The sequence below is a fragment of the Cupressus sempervirens genome, chromosome 3 (assembly GCF_028749045.1).
Source record: "Cupressus sempervirens isolate cs-2001-9-10 chromosome 3, ASM2874904v1, whole genome shotgun sequence".
Classification (NCBI taxonomy): domain Eukaryota; kingdom Viridiplantae; phylum Streptophyta; class Pinopsida; order Cupressales; family Cupressaceae; genus Cupressus; species Cupressus sempervirens.
In genome coordinates, this window is record NC_143120.1 from 184314178 (window position 1) to 184339157 (window position 24980).

At 33.6% G+C, this 24980-nt stretch overlaps 2 protein-coding genes across 5 annotated transcripts in view; one reads left to right on the forward strand and one right to left on the reverse strand.

The window, feature by feature from the left end:
* LOC149565404 (uncharacterized) overlaps positions 1–24980 on the forward strand; it is a 137040-nt gene that overhangs the window by 18780 nt on the left and 93280 nt on the right. For all 3 annotated transcript variants that reach the window (XM_089818911.1, XM_089818912.1, XM_089818913.1), the window contains exons 2-6: positions 8176–10401; positions 10636–11438; positions 11558–11791; positions 15016–15200; positions 15509–15854. In XM_089818911.1, coding sequence (XP_089675037.1) covers positions 8355–10401; positions 10636–11438; positions 11558–11791; positions 15016–15200; positions 15509–15854 — 3615 coding nt within the window. In that variant the 5' untranslated portion in view covers positions 8176–8354. The remainder of the gene's footprint in view (positions 1–8175; positions 10402–10635; positions 11439–11557; positions 11792–15015; positions 15201–15508; positions 15855–24980) is intronic.
* Positions 12119–24980, reverse strand: part of LOC149565405 (uncharacterized) — a 106645-nt gene continuing 93783 nt past the window's right edge. For both annotated transcript variants that reach the window (XM_089818915.1, XM_089818914.1), the window contains exons 4-5: positions 13133–13224; positions 12119–12984 (exon numbers count right to left, since the gene is read on the reverse strand). In XM_089818915.1, the coding sequence (XP_089675041.1) occupies positions 12740–12984; positions 13133–13211 (324 nt within the window). In that variant the 5' untranslated portion in view covers positions 13212–13224 and the 3' untranslated portion in view covers positions 12119–12739. The remainder of the gene's footprint in view (positions 12985–13132; positions 13225–24980) is intronic.

Here is a 24980-nt window from a genome sequence, read left to right on the forward strand (position 1 = left end):
TCCCCATACCAATGATAACATATTTTCAACATGTAATGCAAGGCATAAGAAATGATCACCATTAGTTTTATAATAAACGAAGTGTTCAGATTTAGGATGCTCAAATCCCCAAATCAACACATGCATGTATAAAAGTTTTGGTACCACATCTTGGCACTTTGTTTGAGGCAATACATAGTTTTATGCAATTGTAAACCAAATTACATTTACCTTTTCCCACATGGTGTTTTAGTTGTATCATATAAATATCCTCTTCCAAGTCACCATAAACGAAAGTAGTCTTCTCATCCATTTGTTCAACTTCTAAATCATGAGCAACAATAATAGAAAATAAATCTAATGGATGTCATTTTCACAATAGGGAAAAATATCTCACTCTTATTAACACTATAACCTAAGAGTAGCCCTGATGTGGTAATATTAGAAATGATCTTATTGCATTAGACATTTGCATCAAAGAATTAAGATTCAACTGTGTAGTTTTTGAGTCAAACTTGTTGACCCATGTTTTATGAGTGGTAGTTCACAAGAACCCATATCTCATGAGAATGCATAGAACACTTAGCACTTATTACATCTACTCGTGCTCATAGAGGTGAAACACCACAACTTCTTGGGAGGTTACCCATTCCAATACTACTCTAGATCAAGTGTGTACAACTCGCGAGTTTCCTCCATGGTATCCTAAATAGTGTCGAGATCATTTCTTTAGAGATCTAAATGGAAATGGGACTCTCAATTGAGTTTTCTTTAAATAACTGTACCTATATTTATTGTTTTTAAATAGTTTTTCAAGATTAATTAATCAAGGACCAGCATTTTTGACAAATTTATATACTTGAACACTACAGGATTTCAAGCTATTCTTTTTTTTTCAATGTCCAATTGAGATAGCTTATAAGATCCATATAGTATAGATATTACTAGTATATTTTCCTCTAATATTATAATTTCTCTTTAGTTTTCAATATTCATTGAAGATATTATTTTAATGAAAATTTCCTATTTCAATTTGTATCAAGATGAAAGAAACTGGTATAGTACTCACAAAAAAAAAAAGGTGGTAAAAAGTCACACTTGTGAGTCTAAGCACAAGGGTGAAGCCTCATTCCAACATGCCCCTTCCTTTCTCGAACTTGACAATAAGTAAGTTCAAGGATAAAAGAATAATGGGCGTATCCCAAAAGAAACCAAAATGGAGAAAGAAACACCTAGAGGAGGAGGATCAATGTTGTTTGGACTCCCCCTCCCCACTAAACATCTCCATTGGTTGAGTCATCAATAAGCTCAATGAGAGCACTGTCTTTTTCACTTTCCTTCAATGATGCTTGAGTGTGGATATGAGAGATTTGTTAGGTTTAAGCCACTTAATTTCCTTTCATGAAGATGGTAGATGTACACACTGTGACCATCGTTCACAAGCAATAGAGTTGCTAGGATCTTAAGGAATTGGACCACAAGAATGAGGTCCAAGATTGATAAGACGGCCTGATCTAGAGTAGTTGTGCCCACATTGATGCCCACGAGAGCTGAAGTTAGGAGAAACACAAAAGTTAGTGCAAGAGGTGTTCCCCTACTGGTCTAAAAGCTCTTCTAAATGAGTAACTTCAAGTGTATTCAACTTCAGTAATGGAAAAAGCAACCACAATCTATCACTTACTCATCCTATTGACTGAACCACCAAATAAAGTAAACACATAATTACGTTGTATCTTCTATCAATATCCCTCCCTATCCTAAATCCACATAACCACATATGATCTCCTATTTTACTACCATAAGAATGCAATATATTATGAGGTACTCTTTAAATATTTGAAGACTTTTTCTTGCATCCAAATGAACTCTACTAGAATTAGACATATATCTAGAAATACCTCCCACTGCTTAGATCATGTTTCGTTTGGTATAAATCATAATAGATATCAAACTTCTAATCACACTATGGTCAGAGACTCTTCAAATGTCTTTCCATGTCTAATAGGGATTTAGGACAATCAAGACATATAATTTTGTTCTAACTATTAAAGGATTACACAAAGGTTTATAATCTTGCATGTTAAACCTCTGTAAAATTGAGTTCAAAATTTTAACTCCAGTTTAGCCATGGCTTAGTTTTTGCTCTATCTTTTCTAACTTCCATTCCAAGAATGCGTTTATGTGCACCAAGATCTTTCATTTCAAATTTAGCGGTAAGTTGATGCTTTAGTTTCAAAATTATACCTTTCCCCATACCAATGATAACATATTTTCAACATGTAATGCAAGGCATAAGAAATGATCACCATTAGTTTTATAATAAACGAAGTGTTCAGATTTAGGATGCTCAAATTCCCAAATCAACACATACATGCATAAAAGTTTTGGTACCACATCCTAGCACTTTGTTTGAGGCAATACACAGTTTTATGCAATTGTAAACCAAATTACGTTTACCTTTTTCCACATGGTGTTCTAGTTGTATCATATAAATATCCTCTTCCAAGTCACCATAAACGAAAGTAGTTTTCTCATCCATTTGTTCAACTTCTAAATCATAGCAACAATAATAGAAAATTAATCTAATGGATGCCATTTTCACAATAGGGAAAAATATCTCACTCTTATTAACACTATAACCTAAGAGTAGCCTTGATGTGGTAGTATTAGAAATGATCTTACTGCATTAGACATTTGCATAAAAGAATTAAGAGAAGTGCGCAATTAGAAGGAAAGGACCCATATGCAAAGTGTGCTCTTGCACACAAGTACCAAAAAGAGGTTTCCAAGAACATTGAAGATAAAGTAGATGGGTTAGAGAAAGTTGTAAATGAATCAAAGGATCCAATGGTAAGCATTCTGGATATTGAACACAAAATCAGTGAGACCAATGATGAGTTGAGGACGCTTGAGCTGAAAAGAGAAATAATCCTAAAAAGATTCTCATTATTGAGGGATTATCTCACATTGAAGATTGACATTATGAAGAAATAGTTGGATATCTGTCTAGAAGCAAAAGAATCATATGGAAAATTTACTTTCTTAGATCTTCAAGCAACAGAGGTAGCATCTTATGGACTGTGTGCCTTAATAAGCATAGCTGATGCAGCAAAATATGCATAAGACAAAGAATTTGCTAGCTTGAAGAAGAATTTTGCAGATTGCATCACTTTTCTATCCAGCCAATCAGTTTGAAGACATCAAGGTAGAAGAGCAATTTTGACACGTATATATCTTTTTTTGATTCACCTTTGTCATTGATGTCAAAGGGGGCAAGAGAGTAGTTGTAGGGAAAATTGTAATGTATTAATGTGAAGGGAGTTATAGGCATAGTCTAGGAAGAAGCATAATATATGTAGAAGCTGGTAATGAATAAAGATGATCTGCAATTTTTTGAAACTTTGTTGGCCATGAATTGTGAAGTTTTGCAATTCTGCAACTTAGCCACTTTTTCCACATGTTGCCACCAATGCCAAAGAGGGAGATTGTTGGCAATTTGGCTAAGAAGATGAATTAGGGTTGTCATTTATGGTAACATATATCTTGTATGGAGAGGGAAAAGCATATTATAAAGTTTTGTAAACTAAGACTTAGAAAATTGTCAGTGTCATGACGGGAAATTGTGAACAATTGCAATTAACGTCTTGGCGGATTTCACTGGAAGCACTTGAGCATGTGCACACTTAGATGAAGATAGTACGGATAATGGAGGACATGTGGATAACAACTTTAAAGTTTTGGATGTGTATAGGCAAAGTTATAAGCATTTTACAATATTGGGAAGACATCCTAGATGTTAACCCCAACACGACAAAAGATAATTCAAAAGATTTACCAAAGTATCAAATAGCAAGACTGACAGGACGAAAGGATTTTGTATAAAGAAAGAACATTTTGCTTAAGTAAGTGTGGCATTGTAATGTAATGAGATAATGTTTAAATGCACACTTTCTATTATCAGTATTGATGCGAATTTAATGCTAGTACAAAGCAGTACGGTTGTAGGATCAGGTTTTGAAGAAGGAACCAAAATGACAGAGTAGATGTTGACGATATCAACACCGTGTAAGTACTTATCTCTTTTGATAGCATATTATTGCTTGTTTGAGTAGTGGGCTCTTCTTGCATACTTTGTATTGTAATACCAACTCCTAACAAGGTTGGGGCTTTTAACGAGGCCTAGTCCTCTAACAAGGACAGATATACTATACTGATGTAATAGACTCCTGATGGGGTCAATATCTTTCGCAAGATACTTTTGATTAGTGGATCATTTTGTGGGGATGGTATTGAGGTTTTCCCTTGGCTAGGGTTTCCCTAGTTAACAAGTAATGGTGTTTATGAGTTGCATTGAGTTATGGTTATATTTATTTTTCAGTTTGATCATATATGCAAGTTTAAGGGTTGTTAATAATATTCATAGTTGGGTAAAAGTGTGTGGAACACTGATTCACCCCCTCCTCCCCCCCCCCCCCACCCCCTCCAGCATTTCCTATTTCTAACAATTTCTTCCTCAAAAACATTCTTCTTCACTAAAGATATGGCTTGATAGATGTGACGAAGTTTTTGTGATAACTTCTTTGCAATGGACTCTAAAAAAAAATTGATTTAAAAAAGTCTACAAAGCACAATTTGTTTAGATCCTTGACTTTATGGTCTATAATATCATATTGAGTAGCTACAATATGAGTTGTAGGCTTGAAGACAATCTTATCAATCTCATTCTACGAATCTCAATCTATTAATAGATCCTCTATCTTAAGCTTTTGCATTTCAAGATTATTTCCAAAAGAATCTCCACTTTTGTTCTCCTCGCAAAATTCTATTTGAAAATTCATGCAAAATGATTACAAAGTATCTTCCACACAAGCTCCACTCAAATTTGAACTGGTTCAAAAAAACCCAACAACCCACAATTGAAACCAAAGGTGATTAGATTGTGATACACTTGTAAGAAAGTTTAAGGTAGCAAAATAACTTCTTACACTAACCTCTAGAGGAGGGTTATGCAATTTTTTTTTCATATCTTTACAATAAGTATTTTTGTTTTTAAACAAGCATAAATAACATGCATACCACAACACAATAATTTTCATGAGAAAAACCTTTTTGGAAGAAAAGCATACTCCAAAAGTTGTCCAATATATTATTAAAAATTACTAATATAATATTGTATACTTGCAAAATGAACTTCTTTTAGGAATATTTGTGTTGGATTTTCTAGTTCTTGTGGTTGCTAGTTTCTTTGGGTTTGCCAACAAGTTTTTTGTACTTATGCTTAATTTTTTCTATCTCTAGTTGTTAGTTGTAAAGGGTTTCAAGGTCCCTTCAAAACTTGTTTTTGCCTGATTCAAGAACTTCTTTTAGGAATATGACCAACTAGATACTTGGAGGTAACTCAATGATTGTAAAACCCTTACACAACCTTTGTCTCATGTTCCTAATATATAGGAGATATAATACATGAAATTGTCAAATGGTATTTTACAAAACCATAGGTTAAATCATCCAAAAAGTGGTGTTCATCTTTTCTCCAGTTCAAGATGTCCAATGATGCGTCAAAAGGCACACTAACATATGTAACTCTAATTATTGCTCGTTTATGTGTCTAAAATGTTTTTATATTTTTATATTTTAGGTGACCCAACTTCCAAGCCCATGACTTTTGAGTCGGGTGTTTGGTTGACAGGCTGTTTGAAGCACTGAAACGCTTTTGACATGCTCTATCAGTAGTAACTGGTTACAATGGTTTCAAACATGAGTTATTTGGAGCATCTTAGGCATTCGAAATTAACTTCAAAACTTCCGTTTGCAACTTAAAAAAACTTTAATATTTTCAAATCTAGCCATGAGCTTGCAACATAACTTTATTGACATGGTTATGTAGCCAATCCATAGATTTGGGAAAAAAAAAATTGGACCAATTTGTGTTCAAAAGTAAATCTACTATAAATTGTAACCTTTATAGATGCAAGGTTGAGACACCATTTTTGTACAAGAGATTAGAAATATCTGAGTCCATACTTTTTTTTTGAAGCTAAAATCATATGTAAAAATGTAGAAGACAAGTGAAAATAAAATAAAATAAAATAAATAAAAAAGATTGATATGAAAATACTCTCGAGGTCAACAATGTGCCGCTCCAAACCAATTTTGGGATTTCTGAATGCTCCATAGGCTCATTTGGATTCATCAAGGACTAGTATAAATTTCATTCAATACCTATTTTTTAGATTTTCATTTTTTAAACCAATTATCATGTAGTAGTGGAGCTGATAAGGGGGATCTCCTTGTCTTGTAAATATATTTAATTTAGAAATCACTATCATTTTTTAAATCTAAATAGTCAAAATGGAAATCTAGAGCTGTCACTTAGAATTCTACCTTCAAATATCACTTTGAACTTCCAAACATAGATCTCCATCTTGAAAACCTTATATGTCCTTCTTAGTAGAACACAACTCTATAAACAAATCTTGAAATTCATTTAAGTGATTAAATTTTACCTTGTTTTTCCACACCTGATATTGCGGCGAGTCTATAAGTAAATAAGACTCGTCAGGTCCAAGGAATTTGAGAAAATTGGCAAGTTTTTTTGTTTTCCATTATGTTGCCTGGAATTGATTGTGTTAGTATTTTTTGCATCAACATTTGATCCACCATCAAGAGAAAACTGAAACCACAATGACCTCCCATGAAGGGTTTCAACAATAGCGAGTAGACTTCCACAATCAATGGTAATTTATGAATGCTGCTTCTGGGTTTGATTGTATGATTAATTTTGGATCACATTGTGTGATCCATCATCAGGATAAAACATCATCCACAATTCTCTCTCATGAAGGGTTTCAATAATAACAAGTAGATTTGTATGTTTCTTATGGATTTGATTGTGTGAGTATTTTTGCATCAACATTTTGGTTCACACTCTATGATCCATCATCAAGATAAGACTTGAGCCATATTATTCCTTCCATGAAGGGTTTCAATAATAGTGAATAAATTTCCACAATCCATGATAATTTTTGCATGCTGTTTGATTGTGAGTTTTTTTTGCATCAATGCTTTGGATTGCACTTCGTGATCCATCATTAGGATGAAAATTGAACTACAATTCCCTCCCATGAAGTGTTTCAATAATAGCGAACAGGTTTCCACAATCCATGATAATTTTGGTATGCTGCTTTTGGATTCGATTGTCTGAGATTTTTTGCATTAACATTACGGAGCACACTTTGTGATCCATCATCAAGATGGAATTTGAACAACAATTCTCTCTTGTGAAGGGTTTCAATAATATTGAGTAGATTTCCACAATCCATGATAATTTTTTTCTGTTGCTTCTAGATTGTGTAAGTAGTTTTGCATCAATGTTTCGGATCACATTCCATGATCCATCATCAGTGTGAAATTTGAATTGCAGTTCCCTCCTATGAGGGGTTTCAGTAATAGTGAGTAGATTTCCTCAACCCAAGATAATTTTTGTTTGCTGCTTCTGGATTCAAGTCTGTATCTTTGCATCATTGGATCTGAAATGTTGATGTAAAAATACTCGTAGAATTAAATCATACAATAATTATCATAGATTGTCTATTATTGAAACCCTTCCTGAGAGGGAATTGTGGTTCATATTTCATCTTGATGATGGATCATGGAGTGCCATCGAAAATATTGATACAAAAATACTCACATAATCAAATACAGAAGCAACATACAAAAATTATCATGAATTATGGAAATCTACTTTCTATTATTGAAACTCTTCATATAAAGGAATTGTGGTTCAAATTTCATTTTGATAATGCACAGTATAATTAGAAACATTGATTAATAAATACTCATACAATTGAATCCAAAAGCAACATGCAAACATTATCATAAATTGTGAAAATTCAGTCACTATTATTGACGAGTTTCGTTCTCGCCATTCTTGGGTCAAGTCACTAGGCCTTGTTTGATCTACTTCCCTAGTCTAGGAATAAAATTCTATGTTCTCCTGCTGTTTTCCTTGCTAAAACAAATTATGGACAACGTTTCTTTTATATGAAATTTGCTTAAGCCAAATCTATAATATGGAAGTTATGTCATTGTACTACATATTACAACTTTACAAGCTGCTGTGTTAAATTCCTTTCGTTTTTTGGTAGAGTTTTGCACTTATGTGTAATTAACAATATTTATCCAACTCTTTACCAGATTACTTCAATCCAGGCATTGAAAGGAAGATTTTCCATCATTTGTGCTGCGTGAAATGTTTAATTTTAGTTCCAGACAAAGCTACGACTGCTGCATGAAATTCGCAATTTAAAAATTAGTGTAATTTAGACCCTTCCTAGTGAAATTCTCTGTTGAGTTCAGAAGGAAGCAACTTAAGGATGGCTTTTAACCCAAGGCATAATAGGCCACCACAAGCAAAAAGCACACCTCCTGTAAAACAGTGGAATCAACCACAGCAAGTTCAGGCGGGACACATGGCTTTTCAGCCTGGTTATACAACAAAGCCTCATCCATCGAGGCCTGATTTCGTCGAGTCAAATCTGCCGATTTATAACCAATATGATGCATTCCAGTCCGGATATGTCCAATCATTTCCGCCGTATACTGTATGTGTCCAGCCAACTCATGCTAGCGAGAATGCAGCTCTATCAATTGGACGTAAGCACTTACACATGCAGAATATGCAAAGCGGAAAAATTTCAGAGTTGAACCTAAATGAAGGTTATGGTTTTCTTTCTTCAATCAGCATCAAGGATGAAGGCCAGTCCCAGAGTGTCTATTTTAAATTCAACAATGATTCAAATACAGAGATGGGTCTTATTGATCTTCAGGCTGGAGATATTTTGGAATTCAACTTGAATTCTAGCTCGGAGAGACAATGGGCTACAAATGTAAGACTGCTGAAATGCAGCGAGAGAAGCTCTGAAGTTCTAACAGTTTATATGAATAAACTTTTGCTAGAGAGTCCTGGAAAGGTGTTACGAGAAGTCACAAAAATACCAGCAGGACTTATTCTAGTTTTGGAGACCAAGAGACAGTCATTCAATCTCATTTATTCGGTTTTAAAGCTGGCAAACCTTGTGTCTACTCATGAAGCAGCATCATTGTATAAGGCAAGACTAAAGCAGTTCTACAAGCTTTTCTCTGGAACTGCATTTATTAGACATGCTGGTTGTTTACAAGGATATGTATCAAAATTATGCAACTTTGATAACAAAGACGAAGAAAATGGAAGACTTCTGTTCAAGCAATTTTGTTTTCAGCTCACAGAATACTGCAAGGACATTGTTACTGATCTCTTAGGGATACTTAGAGTAATAGTTCAATCCAGGAAGGAAGATAATTGTCCATCCACTTCTCAATTTCTGCTGGAAATGTTTTCAGTTCTTACAGGTGGTGCAGTTGATCATTCACAGGAATTTTATTGGACTAGAGTCCCCTTACATCCACTAGATTCAGAAATAAATGGTACCATTGAAACGGACAAATCTAGAAAGATGTCAGCTCTAAAACTTCTTCCTTGTGTCATAAAGAAGGGAAGCTATGGATCCACTGAAGTCTATTTGGACACATATTTTCGCCTTTTAACAGAGGATTGCTTTGCAAAACTAAAAAGTGGCATCTCTGCCTTGAAGTCTTATCAACTTGATCCAAGAGACATGAGAGTTTGGATTGAAGGGTCTGTTCTTGGTATCCACTTTGGCACAGGTTATTCAGGCATATCAATTGCTATAAAGACCGAGAAGCGAGGCAAAAAAGTTAATATAAGTCGGAATGATTTGCCTATGACAGGAAACCTATTGTGCATATCTGATGATGGAGGGATTTTTGAATCTCCTATTTGGGGAATTGTTACAGGTTGTGAGGAGGAGAATAACAAGGCCATCATTTTCACGGAGATTTTGGACGAAAGAGATGAAGTGGGAGTCCATTCAATTAGCCGATTATTAGGGGCATCAAACATAGTCCTAGCAGAAAGTCCAACATATTACAAAGCCTACCAACCAGTTCTAAAATCCCTACAACAGATGAACCTGGAGAAACTTCCTTTCAAGGATGAGCTGGTTAATGTAACTTGGCCAAATAAGGCCCCGGATTATCTCGACTCATCAACGACACTTGATTGGAGCTGCTTGTTTGAGGATAGAAGTCCGAGAAGAAACTTCTTTGAATTGGACGATTCACTCGATTCCAATTTTGATAGTGACATGGTTGCTGGCAAATACATATCAGCTCAGAATAATACCATCCTTGGTGTGCGTGGTTATGACACTGGATGCAAAACAAGTCTGAGAAGCAAAATATCTGAACTGAATACTTTGCTGTCTTCTGGATGCAAACCAATCCTCGATGAGAGTCAGTTAGAGGCTGTGAAGCTTGCTTTAAACAACCGCTTAGTTTTAATCCAAGGACCGCCAGGAACGGGTAAGTACATAATAAAACTTTTGTACCTTTTTGAGAAACAATTTCATGGTTATTCACCTAATGACTCGAAAGCTCAACTCAGTTAGTTTGGCTCAAAAGATAGCATTTCGTGTCCTGAAGCACACAATGCGTGCAATATTTAGTCAATAGGTTAGTTTGGCTCAAAAGGTAGCATTCTGTGTTTTTAAGCACACAATGGATGCAATATGTAACCAATAGCCATTTTTGAAACAGGTAAAACATATGTTGGAGTGAGGATTTTGGAACTTTTGTTAACCGCAAATTCCTTGCCTTCGGGTCCTGTTATGGTCATTACTTACAAAAATCACAGTTTGGACCAATTTCTTAGATCTTGCTTGAGGTTTTGTGGAAATCGAAAAACAGAGGACTTAGTGAGATTAGGAGGGAGAAGTACAGATCCATTGCTGGATAGGTACAATATGAGCATGCATCTGAATGAGGGGAATATATTCAATTCAGACTGTAAGCACAACAAGTCAAAATTGAATGTAGGCAGATCAGAGATTGGAAATCTTTCACGGGAACTGACGGAAAGCAATGTTTTCCATATGAAAGCAGTACTCCGCCGTATGCCTGACAAACAGCTAAGGCAGCTACCTAATACAAGATATAATATAAACCTCATCCGACGAGTTCCTGTAGAAGTGCCAATCATGGATTACATTGAAAATCGGAAGGGTGAATCAAGTCATTTGCTGGCTCAGATATATGAAGCTCTTTCACAGAGTCTCATGTGGTGGATGCCTTCAAGGGAAACATTTGAACTTGTAAAAGAGATTTTATCTATGGAGAAACAACCCCAAATTTTGGAAATGGCGTATGATATTAATATAGATGGAGAAAATAAGGTTGGAAATCTCGAAGACATTGAGGATGAAAATGAAGAAAAGGCTGAGTTAGGGATATGTATGGCTGAAACGAGAGGAGGGAGGAAGGAATGGCTTGAAGAAAATTTTCTTCGTTTCACAACTGATGACAATTCCAACCCGTTTGGTGGTATAAAAAGATTGAATAATGTAAGAATTCGAGAAGTTGATATAGCATATATATTTGAAATTTGAAAAAAATTAATTTAAGAGTCGTAAGCTATTCGGGGTACTTGTTGATAAGCTGTAGTTTTTTATGTCAATATCAGGTTGACTTAAAGGAGTATGGATGGGTAATGCACGAGAATCCATGGTATTTAAAAGCGTCACATCGTGCCATAATGATTTATCTGATCCTACAGTTGAATCATGAAGAGGTGCTAAGAAGATTTGAAGATGCCAAGAAACAATATGATGAGCTAGTTGAAGACATGAAAGAGATTACCAAGCGGAGGCAACTGGATGTCTTGATGAATGCAAAGATTATTGGTATGACAACTACTGTAAGTACAAATTATAGCCTCCAATACTATATGTCTCTTAATTTTGCTATCGTGAAATTTTTTAAAAGGATAATTTTTAACCTAAGCTGCCAAATCGGGAACAGGTATGGGGTTCAAATACATGGGTATGACACCTTTTTTTGATTACGGGTTTGGGTTCGTCACATGCATACAAACATCAAAGATTCAGAGTTATAAATATGAAAAAAAAAAATGTGATATTTAAATATTATGCTTCCTAATAAAATTATAAAAACAATATTTCATATATCATATTCACATTTTACAGACAAAAATATTTAAATCTGAAAATGTCATCACACAATGAATTGGTATTTACTTTTCATATTTACTTCACCATAAGCATTGTACACAGCCTTGGATACTTAATGTTTTACTTCTAAATATTTAAAGGCTTTATACAAATCTATCAGGGAAAGCAACCGTCTAGGAAGCCCATCTTTATGAAAAGGTGTCGGGGGCAACAGAACAGAAAACAAAATAAGAACATCTCTTTTTTAGTGAATACAGAATCCTTCAAACTACTAAAGAGCTGGATATTAGCCCTGGACATATGCCTTGCACTTAAATGGAAATTATTCTGGCTGAAGGATGGAATTCCCATTCTACTAAAGAGCTCCTGCCCTATGCTGAGGGCATAGGGAAGAAGCTGTTCTTGGCTGGAAGGGTTCAACTAATAAAAGTAACCGTGTCTACATAATGTCTATCCTACCGACTCTAGCTAGACTGCCTCAACGATCGGTTTTGTTTAAAATTACTTCCTTAGGCACACAGATCAAAAGATCTGCGAAAAAATCTTCAAATTAAACTGATAAAATCTGTCCGCCTGGTCTAGGCCTCCAAATAAAGAAAGAAATGAATGTGGTTTTCAGAACCAAAGTGATTTGAAGATTCTACTGTGAAAATTATGAGCTTTGAATTATAATCTTAACCCAAAAAAAGGATTTTAAGACATGTGGAGCCTGTTTTTGAGTAACCACAGTTGTGAGCTCCTTTGGGTACCCCTTTGTTTTCCCTGAGCTTCGCTTGGCCCGTCCCAGGTGCCTGGATTCTTTGTGAATTCGTCTTGCTGAACCCCACAGTGAACGCGAGCATTGGAAAGGACCTGGGCAGAATGCAGGGAGAACTGGTCCGGAACCACGCCCAGTATTGTATCCATATTGGAACCTGGGCTGAAACCAGGAACATGATAACTCAGTATTATATTATACATCAGCTATTTAATTTAACTATTGAATGATATATTTAGTTTGTAGTTTTATTTAACTTTGCTACATGAAAGTTAATAGTGTGGCATAGTTCAAAGACCCAAAAACCCACAGTGAACGTAAGCATTGGGAAGGGCCTGGGTAGAATGCAGGGAGAACTGGTCCGGAACCACGTCCAGAATTGTACCCATATTGGAACCTGGGCTGAAACCAAGAAACATGATAACTCAGTATTATATTATACAGCAGCCTTTGAAGTGCCTTCCTAACATGATATCTAATTTAATTATTGAATGACATATTTAGTTTATAGTTTTATTCAACTTTGCTACATGAAAGTTAATAGTGTGGCATTCTTCAAAGACCCAAAATCAGATAGTACTTGTTGAGCTAATAATTTTCAGTGCAGCTTAAACAAAGTAAATATTTACTGGACAAAAACTCGGGAACTTCTCAAGTACTAAAAATTAAATTTCTAATTTTTTTTGGTAAAATTCAATTAGAATATGCATTATAAAAAGAAACATATTGAAAGAGAAAATACATGATTTTATAACAAAAGCATGCAATGCATCAACATTTTATCCATACTTTTTTGTGTCTATAAAAATATAAGAATTAAATTTGTGAAAAATGCACCCAACAAAATATTAGAGTACTTAGCAACTTCGAAAGTACTAGTAAAGTTTGCAAACTATGATATGGGGAACCTTCGGGTTTTTCTTTGTTTAGAACTTTCCTAGTTCTTCTTTCAGTCAAATTTGGGGACTCAATAAAATTGGATGTCATTCTTGCACAAATCTGCCTTGGCCTCTTAAAAAACCACGACCTAGTCAACTTTGTTTTCTTTCTTTGGATTTAGAACCAAACCATTGATATGAGTCCTCCTTGGGGAACCTTCCGGTTTTTCTTTTTTTTAGAACTTTCCTAGTTCTTCTTTCAGTCAAATTTAGGGACTCACAAAATTGGATGTTATTCTTGCACAAGTCTGCCTTGGCTTCTTAAAAAACCACGACCTAGTCAACTTTGTTTTCTTCCTTTGAATTTAGAACCAAGCCATTGATATGAGTCCTCCCTCTTAATACCTTGAGTAAAAATAGCACCTGATCCTTGATTCCTATTCATTTTGACAAAAAGTGTTTGATTTGATTCTGACAAAAGCTTTTTATCTAGACCACCTATACACTAATCTTTTATTCAAGCGTAAGTAATTATCCAATGAGCTTTTCAATCTCTGCAGTATCTGAATCTGTGTACTCTTCCAAAGTAAAACATACACGCATCCCTACCTTTTGTAGGGGTAGTATATATAATTATTTAATAACAAATGCCTAAAGACAAAAATTCTTTCCTTCAAGGTAGTGAAACTTAAAAGGGCTCGGCAACGTTAACATCCAAAACCATGGCCGAAGGGATATAAAAGAAGAAAGTGTGTCAACAAGAAAAAATATATATTCTTTTCTCTTTGTACATTAGATTATTATTATTATTTTTTGCCGAGGATCAGCAAATTATAGTGGAAGGTATATAAAAGAAAGTGGCATGGGAAAAGGTAAAATATATATTTAGTTCTCTTCATTATTCAGATTAAAAATATCTTCTAAAGAACAACTAACCATGATAGAAGGGATATAAAGAAGAAGGGTGTATCAAAAGACAAAACATATATTCATTTATCTTTCTTATCTAAATTAAAAATGTTATTTTTATTATAGCTAATTATAATAGAAGGATATAAAGAAAAAAGCACAAAACATATGTTCATTTCTCTTGATTATCTAGATTATAAATATTTTTTAAATTTATTTTTTAAATAAAATGATTGCTTCCATTTGCCCATCATTTTTTTGTCTTAAGAGTTCCAATTTATTTTATTTTCATCAGTTTACGACAGTATAAACAAACATTTTCCTTACGAGAAACAAACATGTTTTCTTACTAGTTCTCGTAAATAGAAACCTTACATTTAATGGGACTTGTTTTGTCACTGATTAGGGTGCTGCCATGCATCAAGATATCTTAAAAATGCTAGCCCCGCCAATTATCATGGTTGAGGAAGCAGCAGAGGTTTTGGAGGCTCAACTGTTAGCGGCAATTGGACCGAGCGTGCAACATCTAATTTTGATTGGTGATCATTATCAATTACCTCCTCCGGTTGAGAGTTACAAACTGAAAAAAAGGTATGTGATTCGTACAAGTAAATGTGATCAAAATCCAAATTTGTTTGGCCACTAATATTCTTTCCTACAAATACAGTTTTCCTATGTTAGAATTTACATAAAAGATGAAAATTTAAAAAAATCTTATATTTGACAATGAAGAAGGTTGATTAATATCATTTGTAGGCGAAAGTTCCTTTACTAAGATGAGTTTGTGTAAATATGGAAATGCAAAATTCCTACGGCTTGACTGATTCGGTAAGTTTAAAGATGTTAATGCATCATTTATTCTATTTCTTTGATTGGCTAACCTGTGGGAACTATTCCAGGCACGGCTTAGGAGTTTCAATGTTTGAGAGGCTTATTGAGCACAACAAATTGCCACATCAAACTCTCTCTGTTCAAAGTAGAATGCATGAAGAGATTTTGCCATTGATTTTACCTATATATCCTTATCTCAAGTCTAATGTTAAACTCGTTTCTGGCGAGAGGAATAAAGAACCAAAGTGTGTGATGAGACGAATGCATTTCTGGTGTCATGCTTACAAAGAGAGTCGAGAACGTAGTTTTCAAAATGAGTGGGAAGCAAAAATGGTGATTGCTCTTGCGCAATGGATGGTGGCTGAAGGTCAGGCACCTTCGGAGATTACCATTCTAGCAGCATACAATGGACAGGTATGGACTTTTTCAAGTTGATGCAAAGCAAGCTTACAATGTTCATGCTTAGAATAAGAGTACGGGAAATTTGGGTGGCAAAAGAGGCTTGATATGAAACTCAATAAATAGGGAGTACGAGGGAAGATATTGCAAAATGTCATGGGTAACAATCTATTGAAAGCATTTTGATATCGAGAGGTGGGACTTTTGGTATTTTAATTTTATATCTAAACGTCAAAATGAATATCGTGAAAAGTTAACCCAAGAATGGACATGGCGTCGTATAAAACTTAATGAAAGAAAGATTAAATGAGATTTAACAGATAAGGGAAGAGATCTAGTAGTTGTCCAGGGTAATTTCACACACATGACTCTTAATTAGTAGGTCGAAATTTGCCAATTTTTTCGGTGAACCTTCCTAGGTGATTGAGGAGCTTAAAGCTAAGAATTAGATGTTTCCCATTTACGGAGCTTTCTGTAGAACCTGTGAAGTACAAAGTAGTGAAAAATGTCATTTCAGAGTGTTCACTCGATACTCATAATGTTCACCTTGCAGTAGCTGCTCACCAAAAAAGACTATTATTTTTGGTCCAAATGGACCAATCAGCAACAAAGAAAGCTAAAAAATGACCAACTATTAGTACATATGTGATCAGCTATTAGTACGTGTTATTCGCTATTGTACATGTGTTATTCGCTATTGTACATGTGTTAGCATTTTTTGAAGCTTTTTTAAAAGCAGTAAGTAATTAGGGGCTATCTATAACCTTCCCCTATAGTCGTTTTAAAATTTAAAACCTATAGTCATTTTAAAATTTAAAATTTTTATTATTGAGATTATGCTGTTATTTTTAATTAGAAAAGTTTTATTACTTTAATCAGTTTAGTTTTCTTTTCAAATAAGATGGTTAAGATATTTATATTTTGTGCGTCATCTTTTATGATGTAATTTTATTCTTTTTTTTTTCCAAAAAACAAAAAACATCTTTAGTTTTCACTCTTTCTTATGCATTTGATGAGACTCCAATTGTACAAAACTATAGTTATTATTTATTTAAAATAATACGACTGTAAAAACACAAATCCACGACATTGTAGAAACAGATCAGCCTGATTAAAATAATGAAAATCCATTATAGAACTCATTCTTTAACTAAATAATCAACATCAGTTTTACATAATTGTTTTCCTTGTATCAAAATTTCTTAAATTTAATATTGCCATAATTCAAAATGAGCTTAGTTCATAGCTACCAGTCTTCCAAGGGATTTGGTTCAAATCTGACTAGTACAATCCAATCTTCTCATTTCTTATATTAATTTAAATGGTCTTAAAAAATAAATGATTTTCAAATTCTTTATATCTCTAAAAATGAATTAAAAAATTTGAATCTGTTTTGTGATTTAATCTCATATCAGTCACCACGTATTGAAACAAGTGCCACAAAGTAAACTTAGTACTCGTCTTTAGGTTTTTTAGTATAAACTTAATTTAAATTTAATAACTTTATTATAATATATATTAAAATATTTAAAATAATCAAATTATTATATAGTTATAGTTTTGATAATTAGTAAATTATTATATAGTTATAGTTTTGATAATTATAATAATATATAAAATTTTATTATAATTATATAAATAATTATCAATTGTTAATTATAAAATATAATTAATTTAATTTTGATTTTATTTGTATATATACTTATTATATGTTACTGTTATATAAAAATATATATATATCAATATAATAATATTTTTATACTATAATAATATAAAATAATATTTCTTAAAATATTATATAATATAAAAGTATATATTATTGTTTTAACATTTTTAATTGAATGATTTAAAAATATATAATACTAGAAGTATAAAAATCTAACATTAAAAATTATTAAAGTTAATAAAAAAATATATCTTTCAAAAAATATCTTTTAAAAAGTATTATGTTTTTAATACTATGAAATCCAGTCCATATAAGAGTGAAATGGAATCATCCAATTACATTATTGAAAAATATCTTGTAAAATTAATAAAGTTAAAATTCTTGCATCTATATTGTATACAATTCATTAATTTTATAATAGAACTTAAAAATGATTATTTTAACGGTCAAAAAGAAAAAGTTTTAATTGTTTTTTAAGGCATATCCAAAAATTGTCAAAATAGTACTTAGCCTAGCGGCAAGTACTAACAAGAAGAAAATGAAGTATGAAATGTAGCAGTAATTAATTTTTTTATTATTATATCTAATTGTAATTTAAATATTTAAATATTATTCTAAGTTTTATTTAGTGTTTAGATAATTGTTTTTTAACATTTTATTTAAAATGTATTTCAAAAATATTTTTAAAAATCTACTTTAAAAGAATTTTTGAATGCTTCAATAAATAAAATTAACTAAACATACAAAATAAAAATGGAAAGCTTCAAAGGATCACATCAAATTATGCTATATGATTTTGTCAATTCTTCATTATTACTTTCAATTTGGAATTTGAAGCATAAGAAGAGGAAAACTTTTGGCATTGGAAAATTAGAACAACCTTATAATTTTCCATAATAGATTTGAGAACAAAAACTTTCATCTATATTTTTCATGTGACCTCATTGATTGCCATTATTATATTCATATTTATAATAAACTATACGATATAAGAAATCAGTATAATTATAATTTTTATTCCTAAAGAAGTTAGAATTATTAAATATGGCAGGCAGATAGCGACTTTTGGGATAGGTAGGCTGACCCCCATATATGGTAGAGAGAGGTTGACATTAGCTTTCTACCATGTATCTGATGTTCCTCTATAGAAATATGAGGGGGGTTTGTGGGGGTGGGTAGGGTGGTTGATAGAATGTATTGCAAACTCAGTAGTATGGCCCCTACTATTCATCCATTCAATGGCGAATTCGTTCTCAGTCCGGGGCAAGGCTGTAGTCAAATATTGTTGGGAGCTAGCAAATATTATGTCCCTATGCATGCACTTGCCACCTATTAATTATATTCTTGCCCAATCCTAGACCAGAGCACAGAACCTGAACAGCCCACACATCTCATCCAATTGCATTTACATACATACATACATGTGTGCACAACACACGCAGAGGCATGCTTGCATACATACGTACACACACACACACATATTTAAACTTATAAATTTATATTTAAATCATAGATTCATACACGTTCATTCATAATTGGTTTGGAACTTCTAATATTCATAAATCCATAATCTCCTACAAAATTATGAATAAAGTACCTCATATTCATAATTTGTAGGAGGCTCAAAATGTCATTACACAATAAAAATTCAAGGATGCATAATCAAGGCGTGTGTTAACTCCAAACTTTGCATGCAAATGCCAAGGTCCTAAAACTTCAACAATTTTGGAGTAACATTGGAACAATCATGAGCTTGTGGGCAAACTACGAAAATGATTGAACTTCCGTGTTCTAGGTCGACTCCTATATGATGTCAACTTTATATATCACCTACCCTAATGAAAATTGAAAACTTGATGGAAAAGGGAAGAAGAATGAATTTTAATGGAAAACTATAATGAAATGCAGAAGATGAAGGTGATAAACCGATAATACTAATTGAAGACCATAATTTCCTTAACACATTTAGAGCATAAACAGCTATCCCAAGAAAGTATGATCTTGATGAATACCCTATTCGTATAAGTATTTCATAACTAGGCTTTGTAGGAAAACATCAGAAGAAAATGAATTACAAATGACATTTTCAAACAACTTTACATAAGTTATGACCTATAAACAAAGCTCACTGTAATTCCAAGATGCATGATGAGACATATAAATGCTAAAGATTTCAAGGGACGAAATACAATAAACACTTAATTAACATTGATCACTATGAATCATACAAAGAACTCACAAGATATATCCAAAATGTTGTATCATTACTCTCAAAGGTCCTGAAATTACATACTCTAGTCTGGTACAGTCCTAGAAAAACAAGCACAATGCTCTACTAGAAAGCAAAGGCTCCACCAAAAAATTGCACCCCCACTCTATCAAAAAGAGAAAGTATATAACCTAAACTAATACCTAATTAAATCTTGCAAGATACGAGTTGTGAACTCGAATTTGGAAAGAATCAGTCAAAAACAGGACTCTAAAGACTCCAAAAATGCGCCAAGTATCTTTGAAACTCTTTCTATGCCATATGTCCATGATGACAATTCAAAGAACACTTCAAGAAACTCCAAAAATCTCTCCAAGGACTCAACAACTCACAAAGTAGAAGTCAAACTCCTTTGTGTGTTGAAAAACTTCAAAACTTTTCCTCCCTTTGAATCTTGGCACTTAGAAATGCCACTTTGACTGTAATAACCCTGTTCGGTTATGCTTCTAGCAATACCACTTATTTAGACATTTAACATTTCAACAAACACTTGGCAGACAACCCAGTTATCACTGAATATATGGTATTTACCATTCCAAAACATGGTATCAGAAAATGCAAAAATTGTTCACAAATTCAGTTAACTTAGCCTTATACATTGCTGAAATAAGTATCAATCTCTAGTATATAAATCTGCCATGTGAATTTGTACATTTAAATCTGAAACAACAAATGGCTCACAAAAAATTCTGAATTTATTATGCTTTAGACAATTCCCGCTTGCAATCAAATAACGATTTTATCACCAACAAAACCACAAACATCCAGCCTTGAGAAATCCAAATCAGAAATTACTAGAAATCAGAGATATAAATTACCAAACTCCCCAAGATAGAATTTCCCTCTCAACCACAGTCAATACAGTAAGAGAAGACATTGAATTATTCCAACCAACAATCGCTCCTCAGCCATAGAGAATATAGTGGAGAAGATTCAATCAATATCCCAAAATATAATTAAATCACTATACTTCAGTAGTGATTCAAAACATTTCTTAGAAACTAATTCACAATACCACAGCTATGAATTAAAAACCACTTCTTAGCATCAAAACCCTTATACCTCAGCAAGGGCATCAAAATTCAGAACCTCAGAAAAAGTGACAAAGGCAAAAAAAGAAAATAACTAACCTAACAAATGGGCTTGTATTCATAACCTTCGAATTCCCTTTTGTTGCCAAAATGTAACTTCACTCAAGAAACTTCACCACACAACATTAGTTAGAAGCTTTGTTTAGATTCTCACTTCACTTGGCTTAACTAATTAATAAATGACACTTTCCAATGATAACTCAACTCTTAAGTGAAATTACAAAGTTAAATTATAACTTTATAATAAGCCATTTAATAATTAATAATAATTTGGCCACTAAAAATATAATAACTCCCAAAATACTCACCAGTTAAATATGCTGTCTCAAATAGGAGTCATACTTATTATTTCTCCATGTGACCAAATGCACTTTCCCAAAATAGAAAGGGTCTATCTCTATCAACACCCAACTTACCGCAAATAGTAAGTACACACAACTAAGCCCAAATGAAGTCCAATTTGAGCCAAACGAAAACTAACCTATAGCTTACTGAATTATGGAGAAGATAAGAGCCTACCAAGCTAAGTCACTACCTCAGAAGACCCTCTATCCACAATAATTAGCCTATAAGGATCACAATAATAGGCTAATCCTTGAAACTCCAATGTTGGAAAAAATGGGGACATTACAATCCTCCCTTGTCGAGATCAAGCGACCCAGTAATACAATGAACTCCAACTTCCACCTCGATCCCAAATAAAGAAGTGCTTGACATCCCTGTCGACACTGATCCAATTCCAAACCAACATCATTAGGACCAACCACATGTCCTGCAACATAGCACCCAACACTTGTGCTGATGATGTAGAACTCAAAATATCACTAGAAGGCAACTCCATAGAAGATCTATGCATCCTCTTCTTCTCTGAATCCACCCACATAATATATGTTGGATTGGAATCTTGATCATCACCAACAATCTCTGAAAAAGACGTAGCTACTAGAGAACTATATGCACTCATGTCATTGTATCATGAATAGGTGTAGCCACATCAAAATATGTTGTTATAGGAACATCAACAACTGCCGCAATTGAAAACTGAACAAAATCTGCAGATGGTGAAAATTGAGTCCAACTCCACTCAGGCGAGTGATCAACATCAACCTCAAACAAAGGATTGTCATAGGACAATGTTGCATTGATTTGAAACATAGGATTGTCCATGAAGTGAACATTAACACTGTGTTGATCGATAGTATAACATGACTCTCTCACTAGATCACTCACCTCATCATCAATAACAAGTGTACTATCATTAGAGCACATATCTACAACCGCATGCATACTAATAAACTCTTTGCTAGATGGCTCAATCAACACAAAAGTGGTTGTTGATAGGATGATATCCTCGCATGCTCCTACTCTCGCTATCGTTGCATCGCCATCAAATACATGATCCTGGGAACTCATGCCAACAACTGCATCATCTGACTCAACCTGACATGAATTCTCATCACATTCCACCACAACTATGCCCAACTCATGTGGTGTCTCATAAAAAAATGTCCCGCACATCTGTAGCCGCAACTATATCATCACATTTCACTCTTCGAAAAAGCGATATCATACTTTGCTCAAATCTCGGAGTTGAAATCAGCTGGTTCATCTGTTTGTGATTTTGATTCAGCTCATTCACTAGCACATACAACTATTTCACAATACCATGTATCTCAGATTCTCCATCCCTAGGCAGAGAAGTACGCCCTTTGTGGGTATAATGAATACTAAACCTCCTGTCACCATCCATAACACTGAAAACCAGATCTCCAAAACATAGCACCAATCAAAATGAGCCTAATTCCTGCAGGCTAGCAGGAAACTGCTTTGATACCACTATAATAACCCTGTTCGGTTATGCTTCTAGCAATACCACTTATTTAGACATTTGACATTTCAACAAACACTTGGTAGAGAACCCAATTATCACTAAATATACGGTATTTAAAATTTCAAAACACGGTATTGGAAAATGCAACAATTGTTCACAAATTCAGTTAACCTTAGCCTTATACATTGCTGAAATAAATATCAATCACTAGTATATAAATCTGCCATGTGAATTTGCACATTTAAATCTGAAACAACAAATGGCTCACAAAAAATTCTGGATTTATTCATTAACTAAGTGTGCTTCAAACAATTCCTGTTTGCAATCACATAACAATTTTATCACCAGCAAAACCACAAATGTCCAGCCTTGAGAAATCCAAATAAGAAATTACCAGAAATCAGAGATATAAATTACCAAACTCTCTAAGGTAGAATTGCCCTCTCAGCCATAGCCAATACAATAAGATAAGACATTGAATTATTCCAATTAACAGTGGCTCCTCAACCACAAAGAATATAGTAGAGAAGATTCAACCAATATCCCAAGTTATAATTAAATCACTATACTTCAGCAGTGATTCAAAACAATTCTCAGAAACTAATTCACAATACCTCAGTTGTGAATTAAAAACCACTTCTCAGCATCAAAACCCTTATACCTCAGCAAGGGCATCAAAATTCAAAAACTTCAAAAAATGCCACAAAGACAACAAAAGAAAATAAATATCCAAGCGTGATTTTCTCAACAAATGGGTTTGTATTTATAACCTCCAAATTCTTTTTTGTTGCTAAATTGTAACTTCACTCAAGAAGCTTCACCTCACAACATTAATTAGAAGCTTCCTTTAGATTCTCTCACTTGACTTGGTTTAACTAATTAATAAATGACACTTTCCAATGATAACTCTCAAGTGAAATTACAAAGTAAAATTATAACTTTATAATAAGTCATTTAATCATTAATAATAATTTGGCCACTAAAAATATAATAACTCCCAAAATAGTCATCATTTAAATATGTCCTCTAAATTATAACTTTATAATAAGCCATTTAATAATTAATAATAATTTGGCCATTAAAAATATAATAACTCCCAAAATACTCATCATTTAAATATGCCGTCTAAAAAAAAGTCATACCTATTATTTCTCCATGTAAACAAATGCACTTTCCAAAAATAGAAAAGGTCCATCTCTATCAACACCCAGCTTACCACAAATAGTAAGTACACACAACTAAGCCCATACAAATTCCAATTTGAGCCAAAAGAAGACCAACCTGTAGCTTACTGAATTGTGGAGAAGATAAGACCCTCCTAAGCAATGTTACCCCAAGTTTCCGAGACGGGGGGACGAGGAAACGGGTTTCTGGGACATTTTTTTTTTTGGCTGAAATAGGGGATGGCAAGGGACGACTATATATATATATATTCATGAATTTCATAATTACACGTCATTATCACATTCATCATAGCAACATAGTTTAAAATTACCAATTTCATTCATCAAATCAGCATAGAACATAGCATCAAATCGAATCATCGTCTAAGAATTGGAACATAGGATGACATCAAATGAGAGAATCAATCTGCCATAGATTAGACTTTAGAGCCCTTTCTTGTGGGTTTTGGAGGAAAATTGAATTTGTTGTGCCAAATCTCCCTAAATGGGTAGCAGCCATCTTGTTTGGGCAGTAATGAGCTATAACAATTTATTTTTGGGCAATTATTGCTGCTATTAGAGCATTATCAAAGCTGAAAACAATCTGAGTATTCCTCAACCTAGCAGCATCATTTCTAGGTTTAGAAGTCTGATTTACAATCATTTTTCAAGTCTGGTTTGTTGAACAAAAGTTGAAGTTTTAATTTTCAGTCATAGTTGGATGCTAAGTTTGTAATGGCTTCCAAAAAAATATATTTCAACATGGGTTATATTAACATATTTTATTATTTTAATGTGGTGCCAGCGAATGGGCAGAAAATCACCATTTATTAATATTTATTTTAAAGTTGAATTTTATTTTAAAAATGGAAACTTCAAGCAGTCCCTAAGATGGATGGGAAACGACTACGGAGTTCCGAAGACGGTCAACACCATTTGGAAATGCGTTGACCATTTCCGAAGTTTCGGGGACGGGTTTTCGATTTTCTTGCTTGGGTGGGGACGGCTTGGAAACGTTTCCGGCCATCCCCAAGTCCCTAAAACGGGGACGGTTTCCGAAACTCAAGGCTTAGGGCTGGAAACACATTTTTGGGTAACATAGCTCCCAAGCCAAGCCACTA